At 49.7% G+C, this 24456-nt stretch overlaps 1 protein-coding gene and 1 long non-coding RNA gene across 2 annotated transcripts in view; both read right to left on the reverse strand.

The window, feature by feature from the left end:
- Positions 1-952: 952 nt before the first annotated feature.
- CCDC57 (coiled-coil domain containing 57) overlaps positions 953-24456 on the reverse strand; it is a 107916-nt gene continuing 84412 nt past the window's right edge. The window contains exon 18 of the mRNA XM_081219963.1: positions 953-2607. Within this exon, the coding sequence (XP_081076089.1) occupies positions 2405-2607 (203 nt within the window). The 3' untranslated portion in view covers positions 953-2404. The remainder of the gene's footprint in view (positions 2608-24456) is intronic.
- Positions 17737-22609, reverse strand: LOC308607748. The gene is made up of 2 exons (XR_014014043.1): positions 18913-22609; positions 17737-18694 (listed from the first exon to the last, which is right to left on the reverse strand). It is a non-coding gene; the product is annotated as an uncharacterized lncRNA (long non-coding RNA).

Raw genomic sequence — 24456 nt, forward strand, 5'->3', positions numbered from 1 at the left:
CAAGCCGACCGCGGGGACGGGGCGCGGCCATCTGGCGAGCCGGCTCTGTACGGACACCTCTTGGTGTGATTTGAACAAAGGAGTCTCCCTGGGCAGAGGCACTCGCGCGCGCACGTGGCCATTCTCACCCGCGGGCGCGCACACGCACCGGCGGAACTCTGCGTCTCCGCTCACCGGCGCCCTCTCCTTTGTAATTCCCCTGCTCAAATGTTTACCGAATTTACAAAAAACCCTTAACTTCCAGACCAATAAGAAACAGACATCCCGGCTTGGGGTCAAGTAAGAGTCCAGGAAGACGGCCCTCCCGGCCTGGTGGCCACGCCCTGCACCGCCCTGGCTATCTTCTGGGGCCACAGACAGACCCTTGTGAGGCCAGAGGAGCCCTGGCAGTTCCCTGGGGCTGGTGCCCCGCAGCCTCATTGTCTTTAAATCAAACGCTGCTGCGCTCCTCGCCTGGCTCCTTGGCAACCCCTCTTGCCTTGCCCTCCGAAGCTCAGGGGCTGTCAGGAGTGTGGCGCTGTCCGCGGATGTTCAGGGACAACACAGAACGGGACAGGCACGTCAGACCAGACAACATGGCTTCACGTGGCCACCCGCCCCCCCCCCTCCACACACACACACTGCTCCCTAGGCCCCCAGGTAGTCCCAGGGCAGCTCCATACTCCCTGCTCTATTCTTCCCCTTGGCTTCATCACTGGGGGCTTCTGGTTCGCACACTGTGGAATAAAGGGCAGGACAGGAAAAGGGGAGACAGGGCCCCGAGACCCCACAGCTGAATTGCTGTCCCGAACAACCTTTCTGTGGGATTTTCTTTTCCTTCCTACTTAAGACCTTTTCAGACACCTGGTAACCTGGACCAGGAGTGGCTGGACAGTGCTGCACAAACACCCTCAAATCTTGGTGTCTTTTTTTTTAAAAGACCACGTCTTATTTATTTATTTATTTATTTATTTAGGCTGCACCGGGTCTCAGTTGTGGCCCTTGGGATCTTTGTTGTGGCGTGCGGGATTGGCATGCAGGATCTAGTCCCCCCACCAGGGATCGAACCCAGGCCCCCTGCATTGGGAGCATGGAGTCTTACCCACTAGACCACCAGGGAAGTCCCCAACTCTTGGTGTCATAAGCTATCCTAAGCTCACTTCCTGCTGGTCAGTGGGGCTCTGCTTACTGCAGCCTGCCAGGAGCCCAGGTGATGGGACACTTACAGGCTGGGTGGCTGGGATTGAGTCCCTGGTTTGTACCACAGAGGTCTGGAGACTCATGGGCTTTGAAGTGCTTCTAGGGAAAGCAACAGGGCATCTCTCCTCACTTTTTCATCTAAAGGAAGTCATATGGCAACACCTCACTTAAAGGGCCACATGCCAGACACAGCAGAGCATAGAGACCCCTGCCACCCGGCAGCAAAGCTGTTCCCAGCGTGCTCCTTCCTGGCACATCAGAAGTGACCTGCCATTGCCTCCGCAGCTCCCCAAGCACTGCGCCCAGGATGAGCAGTGCATCTGTGGTTAGGACATCAATACGCCTGTGTAAATTTTGATCTTCCTTCATTCCACAGAGATCAAAGCCTGAAAACCTGATAAACAAGATGACATTCATGAAAGGTACACTTTCAAAGGGACCCGTGGGGGCTCCGCCCCCAGGTAGGCCAGGCCTGGCACCCAAGCATCGCTGGAGATCCTCATGTGGAGGGGCTGCCCACCTCTGCACCCAGCCAGGGTGCAGACCGGAGGCCACACGCCTCGAAGGGCTGCCCCCTGCTCCTTCTTGGCGGGGGGACAGCTGCGAGTGAGGCAACGCTCCTCTCTTCCACAGAAACGTGCCCCCTCGGGAGGGCCGCCAATTGGCCACAAGCACACTGGCTGCCTGTCTTGTTCCAGGCCCCGTGAGTCCGGACCAGGACCCAGGAGTAGCATGTGTAATGATGTCAAAAGCACTCACGGTTGAACCTTCGAATCACAAGAAACCTGGCCACGAGAGCCACACATGCAAAGCCCAGGAAATCTTTTACTGTCCTTCCCGAGTTAAAAGAACAATTCGGGGCTCTGCAATCGGTCCATGAGGTGCCTTAGCAGCACTGGGGAGGCTGCTCTTCAGTTCACTGTCCACCACCACCCGTGCACGCACACACACACACAGACACAGACAGACACACACACATACACATACACCTGATATGGAGATAAAGCCACCAAGGAGGAGGAGGGGAAAGAGACTGAGATGGATTGGAAGGGAGGAGGAGGGGGAAAAGGGGAAGGGGGAAGGGGGAGGAGGAGGAAGGAGGGGATGAGAAGAAGGGGGAGGGGTGGGGAGGGAGGGGTGGGGAGGGGGAGGGGAGGGAGGAGGGGATGAGAAGAAGGGGGAGGGGAGGGGAGGGGGAGGGGTGGGGAGGAGCGGTTCGAGGAGGTCAGTCCTTGCAGTTGTAGTTACGAATCTTGGGGGGCCGCTGGCAGCCTTTTGGTTTTGCAGGATGAGCCCTGGGGTGTCTGGCAGGCTTGCCCCTTGCTTGGGCTTCCATCTTCATCCCTTCGACGGCAAAGGCTGCCCATGGCACCACGGGGCTCCCCTCGGGGTGTTGGAGGCTGTAGGCTGCTGGAGGTGCTGGGTGCTCTAGCAGGTGAAGAGAAAAGAGAAAGGAGGGTGCGTCATCATGGGGCAGGAAGGGACAGGACGCGGTGTGTGCAGAGAGGTGGGCTCACTGAGTGCGAGTGGCCGAGCTGCTCGCCAGCAGGAACCAGAGACCCCATGCCTGCCTTGGTTCCCTGCGGGAGCCCGTGCAGGCCAGCGTCCTGCCGGGGCAACAGCTGTTCCTGGGGGTCCTGGCCCTGGTGTCCCCGCACAGAAGGTCTGTGTGGGCACGTGCTCTCCAGATGCTCTGCAGGGCCTGGGCCTGCTCCTCCACTGGGCGCTCAGGACATCTGGCCCTGAAAACCACATCTCCTGGCGTGCTCATTTCGCAATAGGTCCCACGGAGGTACCAGGGTTAATGGTTGACACATGACACTTCCCAGGCATTTCCCAGGCTGTCAACCAACCCCTTCCCTCTGGCCATGCTTGCCAGGCATCTCCAACCGCGCAGCAGCCCCAACACGCGTGGCCAGGCACAGGCCAAGGACCCGGGAGCTGCACCGCATGTCGCAGGTATGGGCCAATGCTCCAGGGCAGCCCTTCCAAAATATTGGCAACAACTGTCTTTGCACTAGGGCACCATAGGTGATTTTTTAAAAAGTTCTTTGAGCTCTTCTCTATTTTCCTAGTTTTTAGAACTAAGAATGTATTTCCTTTTTAAAAGTACCAAGAAGACTTACAAGAATGTACTGTACAACATGGGAAATAGAGACAATATTTTGTAATAACTGTAAATGGAGTGTAACCCTTTAAAAACTGTATAAAAAATAAAAAATAAAAATAAGTAAAAAGCAATTGTGAGATGCAAGCTCAGGGGCGGCTCTCCTTCCTGGGCTGGCCCAGCAGGCAGGGCGGGTGTCTGGAGCTCCAGGAGGGTCTGCACTAAAAGACAATGCTGGAACTTCCCTGGCGGTCCAGTGGTTAAGACTCCATGCTTCCACTGCAGGGGGCACAAGTGCTATCCCTGGTTGGGAACTAAGATCCCACATACCACGTGGTGTGGCCAAAAAATAAATAAAATAAAATAAAAGAGAATGCTGCCCCAGGGCGTAAAGACATGGTAGGTGGGGCCTGGCCAACTGGCACTGGCATCTCACACGTGTGACACACACTGCAGTGATGCACACCGTCTACCCAGTGTCACCGAGCCCACCCCCCTGGGTCTGGTGGTGGGACGCTGTGGGGAGAGTTCTGGAAGGCCTGCCCAGCGCATGGCCGCGTGCTGTACAGGTGGACGACGGGAACCAACCGGGGCAAGACTTGAGGCCGAGGACAGGCCAGCTGCACAGCCTCTGGAGGAAAAGAACAGCGCTGGTGTGGAGCTGGGAGACGGGAAAGGCCTGGGCTTTGAAAGCACACACACAGGGCTGCGTGCTGGGCTTCTTCCAGCGACTCCAGCACCATGAGCTTGGGGTCTGCCAGGGGCACCCAGGCCCTGGCCCCCTCTCTCATCTTGTGCTCTTTCTGCTCCTCTGGCCTCTGGAGATATCTGGAACCATTCCTCCTTTCCCGGAGCCTCCAGGGGTCACACCCAGTGGCCTCCCCAGAGCCCTCAGCCCCAAAGCTGGGCCAGGTTCTGCTCTCCTCCTGCCCAGTGCCTCCGTGTGCCGGGTCCTGGAGTGGGGTGAGGATGTGTGTCCCTGGATGTCCCCAGGCTCCCTTCTGCTTCCTCTGGCCACGGCTGCTTCTCCCTCTCTGGGAAAGCGACCATGTCTTTGGTTCTTAAACCCCAGACGAATTCCTCCTCTCTACACAGAGACACTCCCACCCCAGATGTCTTTACAAGTACTTATAAAGGGATCTCTGGTCAGCTCCATGCTGCTCACTTGGTTTCCTTCTGGAATGCAGCGGCCACTGGGGAGGGGCAGGGTCAGGACCCTGACCATTGTGATGCTGGGGGTCCTTCCCTATAACTTGAGGGAGCAGCCCCTTCAGGGGTTCTGGGGGCATGACCTGAGTCCATCCCAGAGTCTCCACCTGGAGGCTCCTGGAGAAAGTGAGGCGTAGGGAGAAGGGCCAGCCCAGGCCCCAAGACCTTTGCTTGGGAGGCCAAGCTCCCTGTGCCCGGCTGTCAGGAGCTGTTTGCCAGTTCAGCCGGATGCCAGGCAGGTGGTTCCACTGTACGCTGGGAGCACAGGCCAGGCAGACCCACCTATCTGCCTGGGGGCAGGGCCTCTGAGCGAGGGTGAGAAAAGGCTGGGAGGATGGCACAGCTGGCCTTGCAGGCTCTGTTTTTTGTCCCTCTCCTTGCAGTGTCGCCCTGAGGGGGTGACTGGCTCCTCCAGGACAGGCTTCCAGGGCAGGGCAGTCCTGGCTCAGGCATGAAGCTGGACATGTCAGGCCTGCCCTCCTCAGGACATTCCCTGTGCCCAAGCCATGGTCTCTGCTTGATTAATCTGTGCCCTCACTCAGACCAGGAGCTGGTGTGTGGAAGCGAGGCTCCCACCGTGCTCTCTGCCTTCTCTCCCTTGCCTGACCTGTTCTGCTGTCTTTCTGCATTGGTTCTGATCAGGATTCAGGGAAATTTGGGGGCACAGCACTTGCCTCTCACGGGCTGCTGGTCCAGCTCCAGCTCTCAGGAAGGTTCAGCGAGATGCCGAAGACCTCCCAGTATGAACCCGGGAGCAGGACTGGGGGCCCTGCAGGGGCTGACAGTGCCAAGGGGTTGTGGGCCTGCACTTTTGGTGGGTGGCCTTCCTTGCAACCTTCTTGGCGCCTGTAATGACCTTGAGCCTGGAAGTTCTCGTGGACCAGCGCCCCGGGGGAAGTGGGCTGGCCTCCTGTCTCGGGGCCTCCTAGGGCTCTGAGCACAGCTCTCTGGAGGCTTGGAGCTGCTGGTCAGCTCCCTTCTGAGTTGGCTTCTAGGCTGCCTGGCTTTCAGGGTGACCCTAAGCATGCCTGCCAGGCCTGTAAGGGCAGTTGGAAGGGCTGGGGATCAGCTGCACTCCTGAGAAAGGGGATATGGAGCCATGTCTGCCCTGGCTCTCCAGAGCCTTCCCTAGAGCTGGGTGGCTGCTCTAGACGCAGGTACCAGTTGTGGCCTTGGCCACAGGGGACAAGGCCTTCTCAGGCTCACTTCAGCCTCAGCTGCTCTAGCCAGTCCTTCCCTCTCCTCTCTGGGTGATCACCTCTGTGTGCCGGCGGCCCCTCGTTTCTGTTGAGACCTCTCTCTTGCTTCCCTGGGAGCCCCTTAAGCCCCCAAGTTCAACATTTCTCAAATTGGGGGAATCACACCCCCAGGTCTCCTCACCCTCACCCTGGGCCTCCTTGTGGATCAGTGGTTAAAAGTTAGATTCCGTTACACACCCCCAAATCCTTCCAAGGCTTCCCACCACTGTTGGGATAGAGCCCCAAGCCTTCAGTGTATGACGGGTGTGGATGGTGGGCATGACCTGGACCCCGAGCAGCCCTGCCCTGCCTGGAGCTGCTGCTGGCCCCTGGTGCAGAGGCTCTGGGAGGACACTCCCAGGCCCGACTCTACTCAGCAGCGGGGAGGAGGGGCAGGCAGGAAAGGCCAGATCCTTCTGGGCCCTGCAGCCCCTCCCAGCCTTGGGCTGCATCACCACTCCTCCCCTCCCTTCCTGAAGTTAACGCCGGACACTAACCCCTAACTGCTCCTGCTTACCGTCATTTTGGGGGGGTACCTCCTCCCTGGTTCTGGGCTCATCCAGGACTGTCTGCTAGTGCCCCTCAGTATGGCCCAGTGTGGTTTCCATCTTGGGCTTTGGGAAGGGCTGCCGGGCTGCAGGGTGCCAGGACTTGGGCAGGGGACTTAGCAGAAATACTCTGTGGCAGAGGACGTGAGGAGAGCTGGCACCGCCTCCATGGTGACTCTACCCCTTTTCAGGGCCTGTCTGAGCCCCAGCTCCCCAGAGGAGAGGGGCTGGCAGAGGCCAGGTCAGGCGGGCAGGCGCCAGGCGCATGGGTGCAGGCGTGGGGAAGGAGGAAATGGCGCCAGGGCAGAGGTCAGGACAGTGGGGACTGGGGTCAGGTGGCAGAAAGCAGAGGCTGGGCCACCAAGACTGGCTGGGTCCCCCCTTTGGAGGGAAGAGGGCTGGCGGGGCTGCCTGGTGGGGGGCGGGGAGCCGAGTGCCCAGGCTGCACCCAGAGAGCCTGTGTCCTCTGTAAGGCATGTGTGGGGACAGCAGGGAGGGCACAGATGAGCACATGGGGCGGGGTAGATTCTGATCTGCCTTCTTTCCACAGAGATCAAAGCCTGAAAACCTGATAAACAAGATGACATTCATGAAAGGTACACGTTCAAAGGGACCCGTGGGGGCTCTGCCCCCAGGTAGGTCAGGCCGGGCACCTAAGCATCGCTGGAGATCCTCATGTGGAGGGGTTGCCCACCTCTGCACCCAGCCAGGGTGCAGACCGGCAGGCCACACGCCTCGAAGGGCTGCCCCCTGCTCCTTCTTGGCGGGGGGACAGCTGTGAGTGAGGCAACGCTCTCCTCTTCCACAGAAACGCACCCCCTCGGGAGGGCCGCCAATTGGCCACAAGCACACTGGCTGCCTGTCTTGTTCCAGGCCCCGTGAGTCCGGACCAGGCCCCAGGCGATGAGCCTGAGGACCCTGTGGGCTGCTTTGGGTCCTCACCCCCACAAACACCACACCCCACCCCCTTCGGGAGGAGAGGCCAGTGACAGACGTGCCCTGCAGGGCAGGCAGCCAGCGGGAGTGAGCTCTGCGCAGACCTACTGTGTGTCCGGTAGCTCCCCATAGCTTCTCTGCTGCTCCCTGTCTGATTTCAGCCTAAGTGGGAGGCCTGAGGCTGGCAAGGAGGCTAGGAGGCCTCTCCAGGGGCCTGGGCTGCCGCAACGACTGACCGTGTGAGCAGAAGCGTGGCACTTGCCGAGTGCTGCCACGGTGCCAGGCCTGGCTCCAGGCGAAGCTTCCTGGGCACATACCTGCCTCACGCCTGGCCCCTACACGGGTGCTGCGGGACCCCCGTCCTGACACAGCGGTGGTGCAGCTGGGCCAAGAGCAAAAGTCCAGGACCGTCAACCTGCAGCCGCTGGGCTGGAAGCAAGAATGCAGCTCTTGCCCCTCTGTCAGGCCTCCCTTGGGCACTGCCAAGAGGAGGGTGCCCGTGCAGCTCTGAACGCCTGACCCACGCCCCACCCCATGAATTGGGAGCCCCTCCTGTAGATGGCTGGGCTTTTCTGCCCATCTGCAGAGTTCCCTCAGTCCCCATGTGGACCAGGGAGGCTCAGCCCTGGTCGTAGAGTGAACCCCAAAACCCACATGTTTGTAGCAGGGTCTGTGGAGAGCTAAACAACAGAATTTTACGCTACGAGATTTCCTGCTCACTTGTGTGTGACATCTGTAGTTCAGGATTGTAACTGGCTCTCTATTTTACACTAAAATATAAATGGAGTAGCATGTGTAATGATGCCAAAATCACTCAGGGCTGAACCTTCGAATCACAAGAAACCTGGCCACTGAGAGCCACACATGCAAAGCCCAGGAAATCTTTTTTTTTTTTTTTTTTTGCGGTACATGGGCCTCTCACTGTTGTGGCCTCTCCCGTTGCGGAGCACAGGCTCCAGACGCGCAGGCGCAGCGGCCACAGCTCACGGGCCCAGCCGCTCCGCGGCATGTGGGATCTTCCCGGACCGGGGCACGAACCCGCATCCCCTGCATCGGCAGGCGGACTCTCAACCACTGTGCTACCGGGGAAGCCCCATCCCAGGAAATCTTTTACTGTGTTTCCCAAGTTAAAAAACAAATCCCTCATTTCCCAGGATTAGTTACATTGTTCTCATGCTTACTTGAGGACTGAACAGCATTCTTACAGGATGTTGATGGAGGACAGAATCTGTCAAACACAAACTTTAATCCCTACAGGGATACAGGCACGAGGGGATCTCAAACAAGTGGGATAAAAATTCTGGTTCAATGTAAGGATCCACACTGAGAATACTCTGGGGAGGAGTGCTTACAGAAGGAGAACAACAAATCCAGAAGAAGCTGCCAGAGACGTTAGAAATAGAGAAATCAAACCCATGCAGACCCACAACGACCCAAAATGAGAATTCCAGACACTGGGGCTGTGATGGGGTGGGGCAGCCAGTCATGGGGAGGAGGGGAGTGTGTAAAGAACGTGCCTGTGGTGGGGAAACAGGAGAGTGGTAACAAGTGTGAGAAATCAGTAGGGCTGCATGAACATGGGTGTGAGTGAGTGAAATTATCCTAGGGTAAAAGTAGAACATGTAACTTACAGTGCAGCAGCAGAAAACTTGATGTCTCCAATGAAAGGCAGGAATGTAGAAAAAAGAAACAGAAAGTAAATAAATGGGAAGTAAATAATACGTAGAATTAAGCCCAATGATAAGAACTAAATAAACATAAATGACTTAAGCTCAGCAACGAAGAAAAAAATTCTCAAATCGGATTAAAAAAAACAAAACAGGACTTCCCTGGTGGCACAGTGCTTAAGAATCCGCCTGCCAATGCAGGGGACACAGGCTTGATCCCTGCTCCGGGAAGATCCCACATGACGTGGAGCAACCAAACCCATGCGCCACAACTACTGAGCCTGCCTTCTAAAGCCTGCGAGCCATAACTACTGAGCACACGTGCCACAACTACTAAAGCCTGCACACCTAGAGACTGTGCTCCGCAACAAGAGAAGCCACCGTAATGAGAAGCCCGCACACCGCAACGAAGAGTAGCCCCTGCTCACCGCAACTAGAGAAAGCCCGCATGCAGCAACGAAGACCCAATACAGCCAAAAATAAATAAATAAATAAATTTATATTTAAAAAAAAAAACAAGATCCAACAAGACGTTGTATAAAAGACCCATTTAAAACAAAAGACAGGGAATTCCCTGGCAGTCCAGTGTCCAGTGGTTAGGCCTCTGTGCTTCCACTGCTGGGGGCCTGGGTTTGATTGATCCCTGGTTGAGGAACTAAGATGTCCCAAGCCATGTGGTGAGGCCAAAAAAAAACAAACATAAAAATTGAAAACAAAACAAAACAAAAAATAGAATTAGGCACAAAGTGTCATAAGGGGCAAAGAAGAACTCTGTGTTCTGGTGAAGGGACAACTTCAAAACATATCAAATGACATCTGACAGAGCTGCAGAGCAAAACAGATAATCCAAAACAGGTAAGTGAAGGTTTTAATCACCCCTGTTGATCACAAACCCACACAGAGATGGCAAAGACTTAGTCAATGGAATTAATTACCTTGAGTTATTAGACACAGAGATGTCTAAACTAATAGGCAGATAATGCACTTTTTTTTTTTTTTGGCCAAACACAGACCACACACAGAATCAGACCACATATCAGGTCACAGAACAAGTCTCAATTCATTACAAATAAAATACAATAAAATTAGAAATCAACATCTAAATCCCCCCAAATTTCTTCTGCTTTGAAACTAATGTATTACTGAATAATCCTTGAGTTATACAGGAAATCAAATAGTGAATTAAAAAATATTTAGAATTGAATCTCAGAATTTGTAGGACAGAGCTGAAACAGCTTTAAGTACACTTATCTGGAAATACTAACAGTTAAAACTACCAGGAGATGAGCTAGCCTCCAATGGGAGAAGTGTCGAGAGTAAGGAACAGAACAAACTTGGGAACAGGAAAAAGGATGTCATGGCGTTAAAGGCAAGTTTTGGTGACATAGAATCTCCAAGAAAACAAACAGTACAGAGTATCAACAGAACCCAAACTGCTATCTGCAGAGATTAATAAGATTAACCTCTGCCAAGACTGATCCAAAAAACGGAGAGAAAGTGAACATGGCAGGGGAATAACTGGATAAAAATGAATGTTATAAAGACCTATTCACGAGTAAGTTAATAAAATCTAGATGAAATGGAAAGTTACAAAACCATTTGAAATGTCCAATAATTATTAAGAAAATTGAAATGACGATCAAAAACTTCCCTCCCCAAAGACCGGTGGCTCAGATGGCTTTACAGGAGGTTCTACTGAATTTTCAAAGAAACCAAAATTTCAAGGAATAGTCAATTTCTATCTTATTCCAATTATTCAGAAAAGTAGAAAAAGAGTGAAAGCTACCCAGCTCATTTTACAAGTAATGTACATTCCCAAACCAGATAAGGACAACCCAAGAAAAAATTACAGGCCCATTTAACTCATAAATGTAGCTATAAAAACTGTATATAAACATTAGCAAATCAAATCAAATAAGTATTAAAAAGATATCATTATCAAGTATAGTTTATCCCAGTAATGCAAAGCTGTTTCAATATCAGAAAATCTACCACCATATTTCACCACAATAAGCAAAAAAAATATGATTATCATAATCAATGCAGAAAAACAGCTGATGAGGTTTAACACTTACTTATGATGAAAACTCTTAGTAAATCAAGAATGTAGGGGCTTCCCTGGTGGCTCAGTGGTTAAGAATCCACCTGCCAATGCAAGGGACATGGGTTCGAGCCCTGGTCCGGGAAGATCCCACATACCACGGAGCAACTAAGCCCGTGCACTGCAACTACTGAGCCTGCACTCTAGAGCCCACGAGCCACAACTACTGAGCCTGTGCACCACAACTACTGAGCCTGCACTCTAGAGCCTGCAAGCCACAGCACTGAAGCCCACACGCATAGAGCCCATGCTCCGCAACAAGAGAAGCCACCGCAATGAGAAGCCCACACACTGCAAGGAAGAGTAACCCCCACTCGCCACAACTAGAGAAAGCCCATGTGCAGCAACAAAGACCCAACTCAGCCAAAAATAAATAAATAAATAAATTTATTTTAAAAAAAGAATGTAAGGGAAGGGATTTCCTTGGTGGCATAGTGGTTAGGACTCCACACTCCTAATGTGGGGGGCCGATCCCTGGTCCAGTAACTAGATTCTACATGCATGCCGCAACTAAGAGTTCACATGCCACAACTAAGGAGCCGGTGAGCTGCAACTAAGGAGCCTGCCTGCCTGCTGCAACTAAGACCCAAGCAACCAAAAAAAAAAAAAAAAAAGGAAAAATTTTAACTTGATAGAGGTTATATTTTAAAAACACACAGCAATCACTTTATTTAGTGGAAAGCTAGCCTCAATCTCTTCAAGTCAGAGAATGAGACAAGATGTCCATGATGACACTCCTGTTAATATGATTCCAGGGCCCCAACCAGCTCTGTAAGGAAAGCAAACTAAATAGGACTATAAGTACTGAAGGGAAGAAACACTCACTGTTTGAAGACAGCAAGATCATCCACTTAGGGAAAAAAGCACCAAAGACAAACTACTAGTGTTCATGTGGAAGTTCAGCACGGGGGGTGGACAGATGAGCCTGCTCACTACAGAGCACTTCTCTACAGAACTGTAACCATCTAGCAAATAGGATAAAGTACTGGAAATAGCAAGAAAACTCTACACCAGCCTGCCACCTGTTTTGTAAATGGAGTCTCACTGGGATGCAGCCGGATGCCTTGTCATCGTTGTCTGTGGCCAGAGGGTGGCCACTATTTCCACTACTGCTTCTGCCACCAGCACCTGGGGGCCTTCCCTCAGCGAAGGAGGATCTAGGCCACCCTCTCTTTACAAAGTGAGTGTGACATCTGCAGTGTTCTCCAGAGAGCAAATGACCGCTTATGAATCAAGGAACCAGAAGTGGGTTTGTTCTATACACTGATTCTAATGGTTCTTAAAGTTGAGGTACTATTTCTTTAAACAAAATCTTGAGTGCAGGCCTGCCGGGAAGGGCAGCTCTGGCTGGGATGAGGGTGGGAAGCCAGAGGCTCCTTCATCCCTCCCACCCCCCAGGGCTCTCGAGGCCCTTCCGAGAGGCCCTGGGGGCCACTAAGAGGGCACTGTGGACAGTAATGACCTCCCCTAGGAGTCCTGAGTGCTACAGTGGAGGATAATTAAGAGAGCCTGAGTAAATTGATAGGAATTACAAGAATTCTGCAAGGACCTGCAGCGGCCATCAAATGTGAGGCAAGTTGACACTGGTGTCTTTCTCACTTTGGCCCTTCTTGGGTTTGCCTGTGACCAATCTGCTTTCTGTCATTACTGACTATATGGGTCGTTTCTAGAATTTCACATAAAAAGAGTACACATAAAAAGAGTACACTAGGTACTGTTTTTTTTTTTTTTTGCGTGGTACTCGGGCCTCTCACTATTGTGGCCCCTCCCGCTGTGGAGCACAGGCTCTGGAAGCACAGGCTCAGCGGCCATGGCTCACGGGCCCAACTGCTCCGCGGCACGTGGGATCCTCCCGGACCGGGGCATGAACCCGTGTCCCCCGGTGCCCCCCGCATCGGCAGGTGGACTCTCAACCACTGCGCCACCAGGGAAGCCCCACTAGGTACTGTTTGATGTCTGGTTCTTCCAGAGATCAAAGAAATGTTTCTGAGTTCTTGTTGTCATATGTATCGGTAGTTCTTTTGCTTGTGGAGTAGTAGTACACCATACGGCTACATAGTAATTTGCTTTTCCATTTATGTGTTGATGGACATTTGTGTTTTTCCCAGTCTGACATTCGTGTTAAGGCCTTCCGGTGCGTGGATGTTTCTATTTCTCTCCCACGGTTACCATGGAATTGAATGGCTAGGCTGTGTAGTAAGAAAGTTTTTTTTAAGCAACTGCCAAGCTATTTTCCAAAGCAGTTGACCATCCTGTGTTCCCTCAGGCAGTGTGAGCTCCGGCCCCTCCACATCCTCGCTACCACTTGATATTGTCATGTTTTTGTATGTTTTCGGTTACCTGAGTGAACGAACGTGTAGTGGCACCTCGCTGTGGTTTAAATTTGCATTTCCCTGATGACTAACAATGAGTATCTTTCATGGGCTTGCTGGCCATTTGTATCTCTTCTGTTGTAAAGTGTCTTTTCTAGTATTCTGGCTATTTTAAAAATTGGGCTATTTATTTACTACTGAGTTGTAAAGTTCTTTGAATATTCTGGACACAAGTCCTTGATAGGTGTTCAAATATTTTTTCCCAGCCTGTGGCTTATCTTTTCATCTTCTTGACAGTGTCATTGGAGATGTAGAACTTTAACATTTTGATGAAGTCCAGTCTATCAAATTTTTTTTCATTTATGGTTGGAACTTTTTTTAATCCTAAGAAATTTTTGCCTATCCCAAAGTCACAAAGATTTTCTCCTATGCTTTCTTCTAGAAGTTTTATAGTTTTAACTTTAAATTTAGGCTTATGATAGATTTTGATTTAATTTTTGTATTTGGTAAAAGAGTTATTTGTTTTTTCCCCACATGGATATCTAGTTGTTCCAGCACGATTAATTGCATAAACAATCCATTCCTCTTAAGTTACATTAATTGAAAAATCAGGGGCTTCCCTGGTGGCGCAGTGGTTGAGAGTCCGCTTGCTGATGCAGGGGACATGGGTTCGTGCCCCGGTCCAGGAAGATCCCACGAGCCGCGGAGCGGCTGGGCCGTGAGCCATGGCCGCTGAGCCTGCGCGTCCGGAGCCTGTGCTCCGCAACGGGAGAGGCCACAACAGTGAGAGGCCCGCGTACCGCAAAAAAAAAAAAAAAAAAAAAAAAAAAAAGAAAAATCAATCACCATATGTGTGTGTGTGTCTATTTTTTCTGTCCTTATGCCAACAACACACTGTCATGTTTACTAAAGCTTTATAGTAAGTCTTACAATCAGGTAGTTTAAGTGACTTCAACTGTTCTTTCTCGGGATTGCTTTGGATGTTCTGTATCTTTTGCATTTCCATGTAAATTTTAATTTTCAATTTCAATTTTAAAAGCTTTCTGGGATTTTAATTCAGATTGTGTTAAATCTATAGATAAATTTTGTAAGGAATGACATCTTAACATTGAGTCTTCTGATCCATGAATATGCTATATCTCTCCATTATTTGGGTCTTAATTTTCTCTGCAATGATTTTTTTTTTCAGTGTACAGATATTTGGTTTAGTATGTCCCTAAGTATTTCATGGTTTTGGATGCTATTGTTAATGGTATTTTTACTGCAATTTCCAGTTTTTCATTGCTAGATATATAATTGATTTGGTATATTGATCTCATATCCTGGGCCTTTGCTAAAGTCACTCTTTTAGGTCTAGTAGTTTTTTTTTTTGGTAGGTTATTTACAATTTTTATGTACTAGATAACGCAGTGTGTGAATGAAGCAGTTTTACTTCTTCTTTTGCATTCTGTATGTCCATCCTCCCTGCTTTTTTACATGACTAGGACTACCAGCACAGTGTGGAATGCAAGTGTGAAAGTGGGATCAGCCTTTCACCATCAAGTAAAATACTAGTTGCAGGTTCTTCATAGATTCCCTTTATCAGGGTGAACAAGTTCCCTTCTATTCCTAATTTGCTGAGGGTTTAAAAAATCATGAATGGATGTTCAATTTTGTTAAATACTTTTTCTGTATTTATTGAGACATATCGTATGGTTTTCCTTTTTTAATCTGTTAATATAGCATATTGATGTTTTAAGGTTATACCAACCCGTCATTGCTGAGATAACACCCACTGGGTCAGAACGTGCTATGCTTTTCACGTATCATTGGATTTGATACTCTAGTGTTTTATTAAGGATTTTTTGGTCTATATTCATTAAGGATATTGGTCCAGAGTTTTCTCTTCCTGTAATGTCTTTGTCTGGTCTTGGTGTCAGGGTAGTGCTGGTGTCATAAAATGAATTGAATATCTTCTTTCATCCTTTGTTTTTTGAAAATGAGTTTGGGTGGAATTAATATTATTTCTTTCTTAAATGTTTTATAGACTTCACCAGTGAAGCCACCTGGCCTGGAGTTTTCTTTGTGGGAAGGTTTTAAGTTAAACATTCAAGTGCTCGAATAAATACAGGCATATTCATGTTTCTATTTCTTCTTGAATCAGTTTTGGTGACTTGGGTCTTTCAGAGAACTTGCCAATTTTATCTAACTTAATTTGTGAAACTATTGGCATGTAGTCGTTCTTATTATTCCATTATTATCTTCCTTTTTTCTTTTGGCCATGTCGCACAGCGTGTGGGATCTTAGTTCCCCAACCAGGGATTGAACCCGTGCCCCCCTGCAGTGGAAGTGCGGAGTCCTAACCACTTGACCACCAGGGAAGTCCCTTATTTTTCTAGCTTCTTAAGGAGAAGGTGTAGAGATCACTGATTTCAGACCAATGTTCTTCTCTAATGTAAGAATTTAAAGGTATAAATTTCTAAGCACTCCTTTGTGATTTCTTTGTTGATCCATGGACTATTTAGAAGTGTTCTGTTTATGTTCAAAATTCTTGGATATTTTTCTAGATATCTTTCTGTTATTGATTTCCAGTGGAATTCCTCTGTGGTCAGGAAACATATTCTGTATGATTCCAATCCTCTTAAATTTACTGAGACCGGTTTTTATGGCCCAATATATGGTCTAGTTTGTTGACTGTTCCATGTGTACCTGAAAAGATTGTATATTCTGCTGTTATTGTCCGGAGAGGTCTAAACATGTCGATTAGGTCATGGTGGTTAATAGTGAGGTACAAGTCTTTTCTTTTTTTTTTTTTTGTGGTACGTGGGCCTCTCACTGCTGTGGCCTCTCCCATTGCGGAGCACAGACTCCAGACGCGCAGGCTCAGCAGCCATGGCTCACGGGCCCAGCCGCTCCGTGGCATGTGGGATCCTCCCGGACCGGGGCACGAACCCGTGTCCCCTGCATCGGCAGGCGGACTCCCAACCACTGCGCCACCAGGGAAGCTCTACAAGTCTTTTCTATCCCCAATGATTTTCTGTCTACTTGCTCTATCAATTACTGATAGAGAAGCACTGAACTCTCCACTTGTAATTATGGATGTGTCTATATCTCTTTTCATTCCTGTGAGTTTTCACTTCATGTGTTTTAAAGCTCTCTTATGAGGAGCGTACACACTTAGGATTGTTATATCTTCCTGATTAATTGACTTTTTTTAATGTTTAATGTTATGTATCAACTTAGCTGGGCCACACTGTCCAGATCTGTGGTCAAACATTAATCTGGATGTTTCTGTGAAGATTTTTTTTAAATTTTTATTTATTTATTTATTTATTTATTTTTGGCCGTGTTGGGTCTTCATTGCTGCACGCGGGCTTTCTCTAGTTGCGGCGAGCGGGTTTCTCATTGCAGTGGCTTCTCTCATTGTGGAGCACGGGCTCTAGGCACACAGGCTTCAATAGTCGCGGCACGTGGGCTCAGTAGTTGTGGCTCACGGGCTCTAGAGCACAGGCTCAGTAGTTGTGGCACACGAGCTTAGTTGCTCCGCAGCATGTGGGATCTTCCGGGACCAGGGATCGAACCTGTGTCCCCTGCATTGGCAGGCGGATTCTCAACCACTGTGCCACCGGGGAAGTCCCAAGGTTTTTTTTTTTTAACTTATTTATTTTGGTTGCTCTGGGTCTTAGTTGCAGCAGGTGGGCTCCTTAGCTGTGACTCGCGGGCTCCTTAGTTGCAGCTTGTGGCTCCTTAGTTGCAGCTCATGGGCTCCTTACTTGTGGCATGTGAACTCTTGGTTGCGGTATTCATGTGGGATCTAGTTCCCTCACTGGGGATAGAACCTGCGTCCCCTGCATTGGAAGGCAGATTCTTAACCACTGCACCACCAGAGAAGTGCTTAATTGACTTCTATATCATCATGAAATGTCCCTTTTTATCTCTGGTAACATACCCTGTTGGGAACTCTGCTTTGCCTGATTTTCTTAACCTGTGTCTTTATATCGAAAGTGGGTTTCAGGACTTCCCTAGTGGCGCAGTGGTTAAGAATCGCCTGCCAGTGCAGGGGACATGGGTTCGAGCCGTGGTCTGGGAAGATCCCACATGCTGCGGAGCAACTAAGCCTGTGTACCACAGCTACTGAGCCTGCGTTCTAGAGCCCTCGCACCACAACTACTGAAGCCTGCACACCTAGAGCCCATGCTCCGCAACAAGAGAAGCCACTGCAATGAGAAGCCCGTGCACCGCAACGAAGAGCAGCCCCTGCTCGCCGCAACTAGAGAAAGCCTGAGCACAGCAACAAAGACCCAGCGCAGCCAAAAGTAAATAAATAAATAAATAAATTTAAAAATTAAAAAAAATAAAAAAATAAAGTGGGTTTCCTGTACACAGTACATAGACGAGGCTTGCCTTTTCCCCCCAGTTGGCGTTTTAATGGAATGTTTAGAACATTACATTTAATGCTATTATTAACATGGCTGGTTTTAAATGTATCTTCTTGCTAAACTGTTTTCTATTTATCTGATCTGTCCTTTGTTCCTCTTTTCCTGCCTACTTTTTTTCTTTTAATTCATTTATTTTTTAAGTTTTTGGCTGCACTGGGTCTTCATTGCTGCGCGTGGGCTTTCTCTAGTTGTGGCGAGCAGGGGCTACTCTGTTGCAGCGCGCAGGCTTCTCATTGCGGTGGCTTCTCTTGTTGCAGAGAACAGGTCCTAGGCGCGCGGGCTTCAGTAGTTGTGGCACTCGGGCTCAGTAGTTGTGGCTCGCGGGCTCTAGACCATAGGCTCAGTAGTTGTGGTGCATGGGCTTGGTTGCTCTGAGGCATGTGGGATATTCCCAGAACGGGGCTTGAACCCACATCCCCTGCATTGGCAGGCGGATTCTTAACCACTGCACCACCAGGGAAGTCCCTTCCTGCCTACTTTTGAATTTATGTTTTTTATTCCATTTTATCAACGTCTCCACTACTGCTCTACTAGCTATACTTCTTTGTGGGTTTTGTTTGTTTGTTTGTTTTTGAATGGTTGCACTATGGTTTATGCATTTTTAACTTATCACATTCTACGCTGAAGTAATATTATACAACTTCACGTATGAGAGCCCTACAGGAGTGTACTTCCTTTTCCCTTTCCCACCATTTACGCCATTTTGTCATACATTTTACTTGTCCATGTATCACAAACCCCATCATACACTGTTATCATGTGTGCTTCAAACAGCCAGTGGTCTTTCGAAGAAAAACATAAGCCTATCTCCGTCGTTTACCCACAGACCCACCTGCTGCCTCTACGTTTCTGATGGCCCCAGTTTTCATCTGCTGTCATTTCCTTTGCCTGAAGAACATCCTTTACTAGTTCTTGTAGCATAGGTCAGTTGGTGATTGATTCTATCTGATTTGTTTGTCTGTGAACGTTTTTATTTTGCCTCCATTTTTTTTTTTTTTTTTTGCGGTACGCGGGCCTCTCACTGTTATGGCCTCTCCCGTTGCGGAGCACAGGCTCCGGACGCGCAGGCTCAGCGGCCATGGCTCACGGGCCCAGCCGCTCCGCGGCATATGGAATCCTCCCGGACCGGGGCACGAACCCTTGTCCCCTGCATCGGCAGGCGGACTCTCAACCACTGCGCCACCAGGGAAGCCCTGCCTCCATTTTTGAAGGATACGTCTGCTAGATATAGAATTCTATTTCGGCAGCTCCTTCTTCTTTTGGCTTAGAGACGATGATCCCTTGTCTTCTGGCATGTACAGTTTCTGAAGAGAAGCCTGTCATAATTTTTATCTTCATACATCTCCATATAATGTGTCTTTTATTTTTCTTTGACTGCTTTTAAGATTTTACTTTATCACTGATTTTCAGAAACTTGATTATGATATTCCCTGGGTTGCATTTGTGCCCATGTGTCTATCCTGATGCTTGGGGTAGACAAATTTCTCGGATCTGTGAGTTAAGAGTTTTCGTCAAATTTAGGAAAAAATAGCCATTATTTCTTCAAACACTTTTTCTGCCCATCTTTCTCTCCTCTCTGTTAAGACTAATGGATGCTATCTTCCAGGTTGCTGGGGCTGTTTTCTATCCCCCATGTTTTCTTTCTGTGTGTCATTTTGGGTCGATTCTATTGCTATGTCTTCAAATTCCCTGTGCTTTCTTCTGCCATCTCTATTCTACTGTTAATCCCATCCAATGTATATTCTTTATCAAACATTGTATTTTTCATCTCAGAGTTTTGTTTGGTTCTTTTTTATATTTTCAGTTCTTCTTATTATGTACGTATTTTCCTTTAAATACCTGAAAATAGTCGTAACAGTCCTTTTAACGTCTTTGCTTGTTTCCTCATTTCTGTCATTTCTGGACCTCTTTCTATTGAATGGCTTTCCTCTTGGCTTTGGATCACATTTTCCTGTTTCTTCAAAAGTCTTATAATTTTTAACTGGTTGTTGGACATTTTAAGTATTGTGTTGAAATTTTGACTTTTTTTTTTAGAGTGTTGGGCTTTGTTTTGTAGGCAGTTAGGTTCCTCATTTGGTCATTTCAAAGGTTGTTTTTAATCTTTTCTAGGGTAAGTCTAGATGGGCCTGCACTTCAAGAGACAGTGAGCTCTACGACCAAGGTGTGACTTCTCTGGGTCTCCACTGAATGAAGGCTGGAGCTTGAATATCTACCCACCCCATGAGAGCTCTGGAAATGGTTGCGCTTACAGTGCTTTAACACGTACCCTGACCCTCAAACTTTTCCGTACCCTCACCTGTACCCTATACCTTACCGTTCGTTAACCCTAACCCTAGCCCTGAACCTAAACCTAACACCAACCCTACCCCTTACCCTAACCCTAACACCTTACCCTAAGTCTTTCCTTTGCCTGGATCTGTGGAGTTTTATTCTGTACATCTATGGACTCGTACACAGTAAGGACTCAAGACAATCCCTATTCAGACTTCTGGAGCTCTCTTCTGCATATCCCTCCCCCTGCTTCTCTGGACTCTTCCCTGCAACTTCCAGCCCCTCTGCCTCCCCAAACTCCAATTCCTGTTTTCTCCATCCAGGAAGGCACTGAACCCTGCCTGGTGTTCCCCTCCCTGTGCCTGCACCAGAAAGCCAGGGGGACCAGAAAGGTGCCTCATTTGTTTTCCTTCTTTCAAGAAGCACACTCCTGTGCTACTTATCTTCCAGTATCTGAAAACAGTTGTTTCACATACTTTGTTTATGGAGGGATGTTAGTGTCTAGTCCTTAGCCTGGCCAGAAGCAGGAGTGACTGCTGGTCATGCTGTGGCCCCAGAATAAACATCACTAAAGTATAAGCTGATTTGGCTATGTCTTAAAGTATTTACTGTGTTTTAAAAGTTATTTCAACACAAGTTTTTTCCTAAGTGGCAGGAGAAGTTGTTTCATCATAACAACTTCAAGAAAAGAGCCAACAAAGATCTATTTGACTATCTGTTTCTCAAAAAGTTTAGAGGATACTCTGTACTTCCCAAAATGTCTCAGGTTATAATAATCAGCAAAGGCAGGAAGCTGGAGTTGCTCACCTAATTCAAGATACTGCACTGCTCCCTCCTTTGACCAGAACACTGGTTCTTAGATTTCTTTGGCTGCAGTTACAGAGGATGCTGACAGGGGGTGCACGCTGGTGAACCTGGCTCTCATTCAGTCCCATCTTGAGAGTAGTAATGGGCAGAGCCAAAAGGACAAACGTGATGCTGGCAAAACAGGGCAGGACCCCTTCGTCCCCCCGGATCCTGGAACAGTTCTGGTCACGTTGCTCAGTCAGTGAGCCTCTGGCTGTGCTCCCTTGGGAAGTTCCCATTACCATCCACCCCAAGAGACGGCTGTGACAGTGGCTGCTGAGAGTGTGGGCTGAGCCTTTCTGATGGCTCGTGTTCCACCCTCACACGTGTCTGGGGTGGAGGACGGCCCCTCCCCAGGCTCATGCTGGCCTCCCTCCCCATGGGTCAGCCTTGCCAGTCTCCGAGCTGGGTCTGCCATCTCACTGTGACGCACCAGGAGCCTGGCGCCCACCTTCTAGGACAGAGTCTCAGACCCAAGGAGAATTTTTTTGGTTTGCACACAGGTATGAGGACCACAGATGGGGAGAAGAGAATGTAGTATTCCAGGTGTGTTTACCCTGGAATCACAGACTGTCCTCTGAGGTGAGATTTCACCTTTTCTTATCACAAGTCCAACCACAAGCGGCTGCTCCTTCCATCTTTCACTCAATGCAGAGCTGGGGCATCTGAATCTGTTCTCCTGTGCTTAGCCCCTAGGTTTACTGAGAAACACAAAGCATGTGTGGGGAGGCCAGATGGTGATACTCCTGGTCTTGAGGGCGTGCAGACTAGGTGACTCTAAGGTCCTGTGTTCAGAGTATGTTTCTATGTCCTCAGAGCACAGCTGGGCCGGCAGAGCCATGGCTGAATCACAATCTGCCTTCAGAGATTGGCCCCAAATGCTGTTTCTGAGTCCAATCATCCTTCAGGGAAGGTCCAGAACAGTCTCCACTCAAAAACACACAAGACCAGGGTGAGCTGGTGTCCTGGGGGCTCATAAGCTGGTGACACCCTGCAGAATGGCCCACTAACCACGAAGACGAGACTGGGGGACTTGGCGCGTTTGTTCTGCAGTCAATCACGTGTGACTCTCAGAATAGGAGAATCTCAGTTTACCTGGCAGTCATTTTATTCCCGGTCTGGGAAGGTGCTTTGCTGGAGGAAGTCCCCTGGAGCTGGAGGCCACACAGACCACGTACCACTAGGCATGGCTGGATCTGGCTCCCAGGGGTCTGTAGCTCACAGACTGAGCTGCAATTTGGTCCTACTTTGATTTTTAAATTAGCTGCCAATATTCAAAAACTGAAACATTCTATATAAAAAACAAGATTTCTATCATCTTAAAAAACTGGAAGATCTGGCTTGTTGGACCCACACTGCCATGGAAGGGTAGCCATGGAGTGGAGTCATCAACGGCCTCTGCGGACAGGCCAGATGGCCGGGCCACCAACCCCCTCCACCGAGCACTGCCCTGCAGTCCGCACGGCTCTGCCGCCTTCACTGCCTGGTGCCCGGGGCTCTGGTGTCTGGGACCCTTCTCAGCCAGGTAGGCTCATGGGCTAGAGTCGGACAGCTTGGACTCTGATCCTGATCCATGAACTGGGGGCTGTGTGACCTTGGGCAAGCAGCCTAGCATCTCTGGGCCTGGGTCTCTTCATCTGAATGTCGAGCCCTGGCCTCCAGGAGCTGCTGGGAGAGGAATCCATTGCGGCGGGCAGAGTGAGATCCGGGCTAACGGCGATACCGGCGCTATGTGAGCAAACACTGGGCTGAGAGCAGGCGGTGGTTGTTTGTTGTCTTCCTGGATCCTCAGAACAGCCTGGCAACTATGACTTAGGCGTCATCTCTACAGCGAGATCTGCATAGAAATGTTCTCACTATACAGGGCTTAAAAATAACTTTGGATTAGCAACCAGTTAACAGGCTCATGCATGCTCCATCTTAAAATCTTACGCAACCCTCGTTAAAGGAAAAATTTTTAATTTCAGCAGAAACTAATATGATTTTCAGAAGAATAAAAATTTAAAGAAAAAAACCTCAACACTAACATTGTACCCTTTAAAAACTTTATCCCCTTTCACTCCCTCATCCTCAGTGGGTGGGGAGCACCCAGGGGAAGAGTCTCCACCCAGGAGAAAGCAGGGTGCACAGCCGGACTGCTCAGGACCTTCTCAGGCCCCACAGCAGAAACGTCGGGACCTCGCTCCATGCCAGCTCCAGCACCAGCCAGGCCACAGGGGTGCTGGGCCGTGCTCAGGACACTGAAATGGGGGAAGGTGTGTCCGGCCCCCAGGGCAGGGCCAGGCCGTTGTCTCTCTTTCTGAAGGAGTGCTCGCATTCCTCAGGAGCTTCTGCCCATTATCTGTGTGACCCCAGGGACAACCTTGGCCCCTCCTGACCTTCTGCCCTGAGGATGAGGTCAGGCCTCTTCCCTCTGGGACTCCAGGGGGTGGAATGTGGGTTGGGACTTGGGAACTCCGGCCTTGGGCGGTGAGGCGTCCTCTTTTGAAAACGGGACCCAGTAGCTGGATGGCATTGGTTTACTGTGGGAGTGGCTGCCTTAGCACAGGTGGACAGTCAACAAACACTAGCTTCTAGCTGGACTCCTCTCTTTTAAAAAACCCATTCAGGCTGCATTTATTTGTAAAAGTCATGTCCAGCCCCTCCCCGCCTCCCACGCCCAGCCCTCTTCCCAGAGCAGGGGCCACAGCCCCTTCTAGAGCACTTTTCTACCCTCTATGTCCTGACTTCAAGACCACAGTGAATATGCATTTTCTTCTGTTGCCACCTTTCACAGTCACCTTAAAAAAGGGTACAAACCTGAACGACACACAAACCACACATAAAATGGCCAATCTTACCCATCATTTAAAAACTGCAAATTAAAACCCATATTTTCACCTATCAGACTGGCAAAAAAAAGAAAATGCTTGATAAAAATCCACCAGTATTGGAGTGAGGAAAGATGCTTTACACCCTGTGTCCATGAACATGAATTGCACCAACTCTTTGAGGGTGATTTGGTAACACCTCCCAGAGCTCAGACCACTCACACCTTTGACCCAGCGATTTCACTCCTAGACACTCACCTGACCACACACTCCCAAAAGCAACCACCCACACCAGTAGACTCGCTGAAGTACTGCAAACTACAAGCGACTCGAGTGTCCGTGAATGTGGGACAGGCAAAAGGAAGCACTTACGCAGAGGACCACTGAACGACTGAAAAGATCTGTGAGCTCTGTGTCAACCAAAATGGAGAAACACCACAGACAGCACTTTACACAGCAGGAAGAGGATATGCACACACATTTAAATACATGCCTCCGTAGCCGTGGAGTGCAGAGCATGTCCGGAGAAGAGCAGGGGACAGGTGGCCAGGTGGGCAGGGGGGTGGAGACGGAGGAGAAGACTGACTTCCACTGAAAACCCTCTGCGCTGTCTTAGTTGATTTCTTAGCCACAAGGAGGTGTCACTCGTGCCGGACGAGGTCTGGAGCCCTTCTGCTCCAGTGGACGCGCCGTGTCGTGCCAACCTGGGTCGCCTGCACACGCAGCACGGACACCAGGGAGGCTGATGACTCCAACCACCCCTGGGGCAGATTCACCAATAAATGCCCTCCAAGAAGGCCAAGCGGCTGGGCCG

The sequence above is a fragment of the Mesoplodon bidens genome (genome assembly GCF_964165515.1).
Source record: "Mesoplodon bidens genome assembly, chromosome: 19".
NCBI classification, from domain to species: Eukaryota; Metazoa; Chordata; class Mammalia; order Artiodactyla; family Ziphiidae; genus Mesoplodon; species Mesoplodon bidens.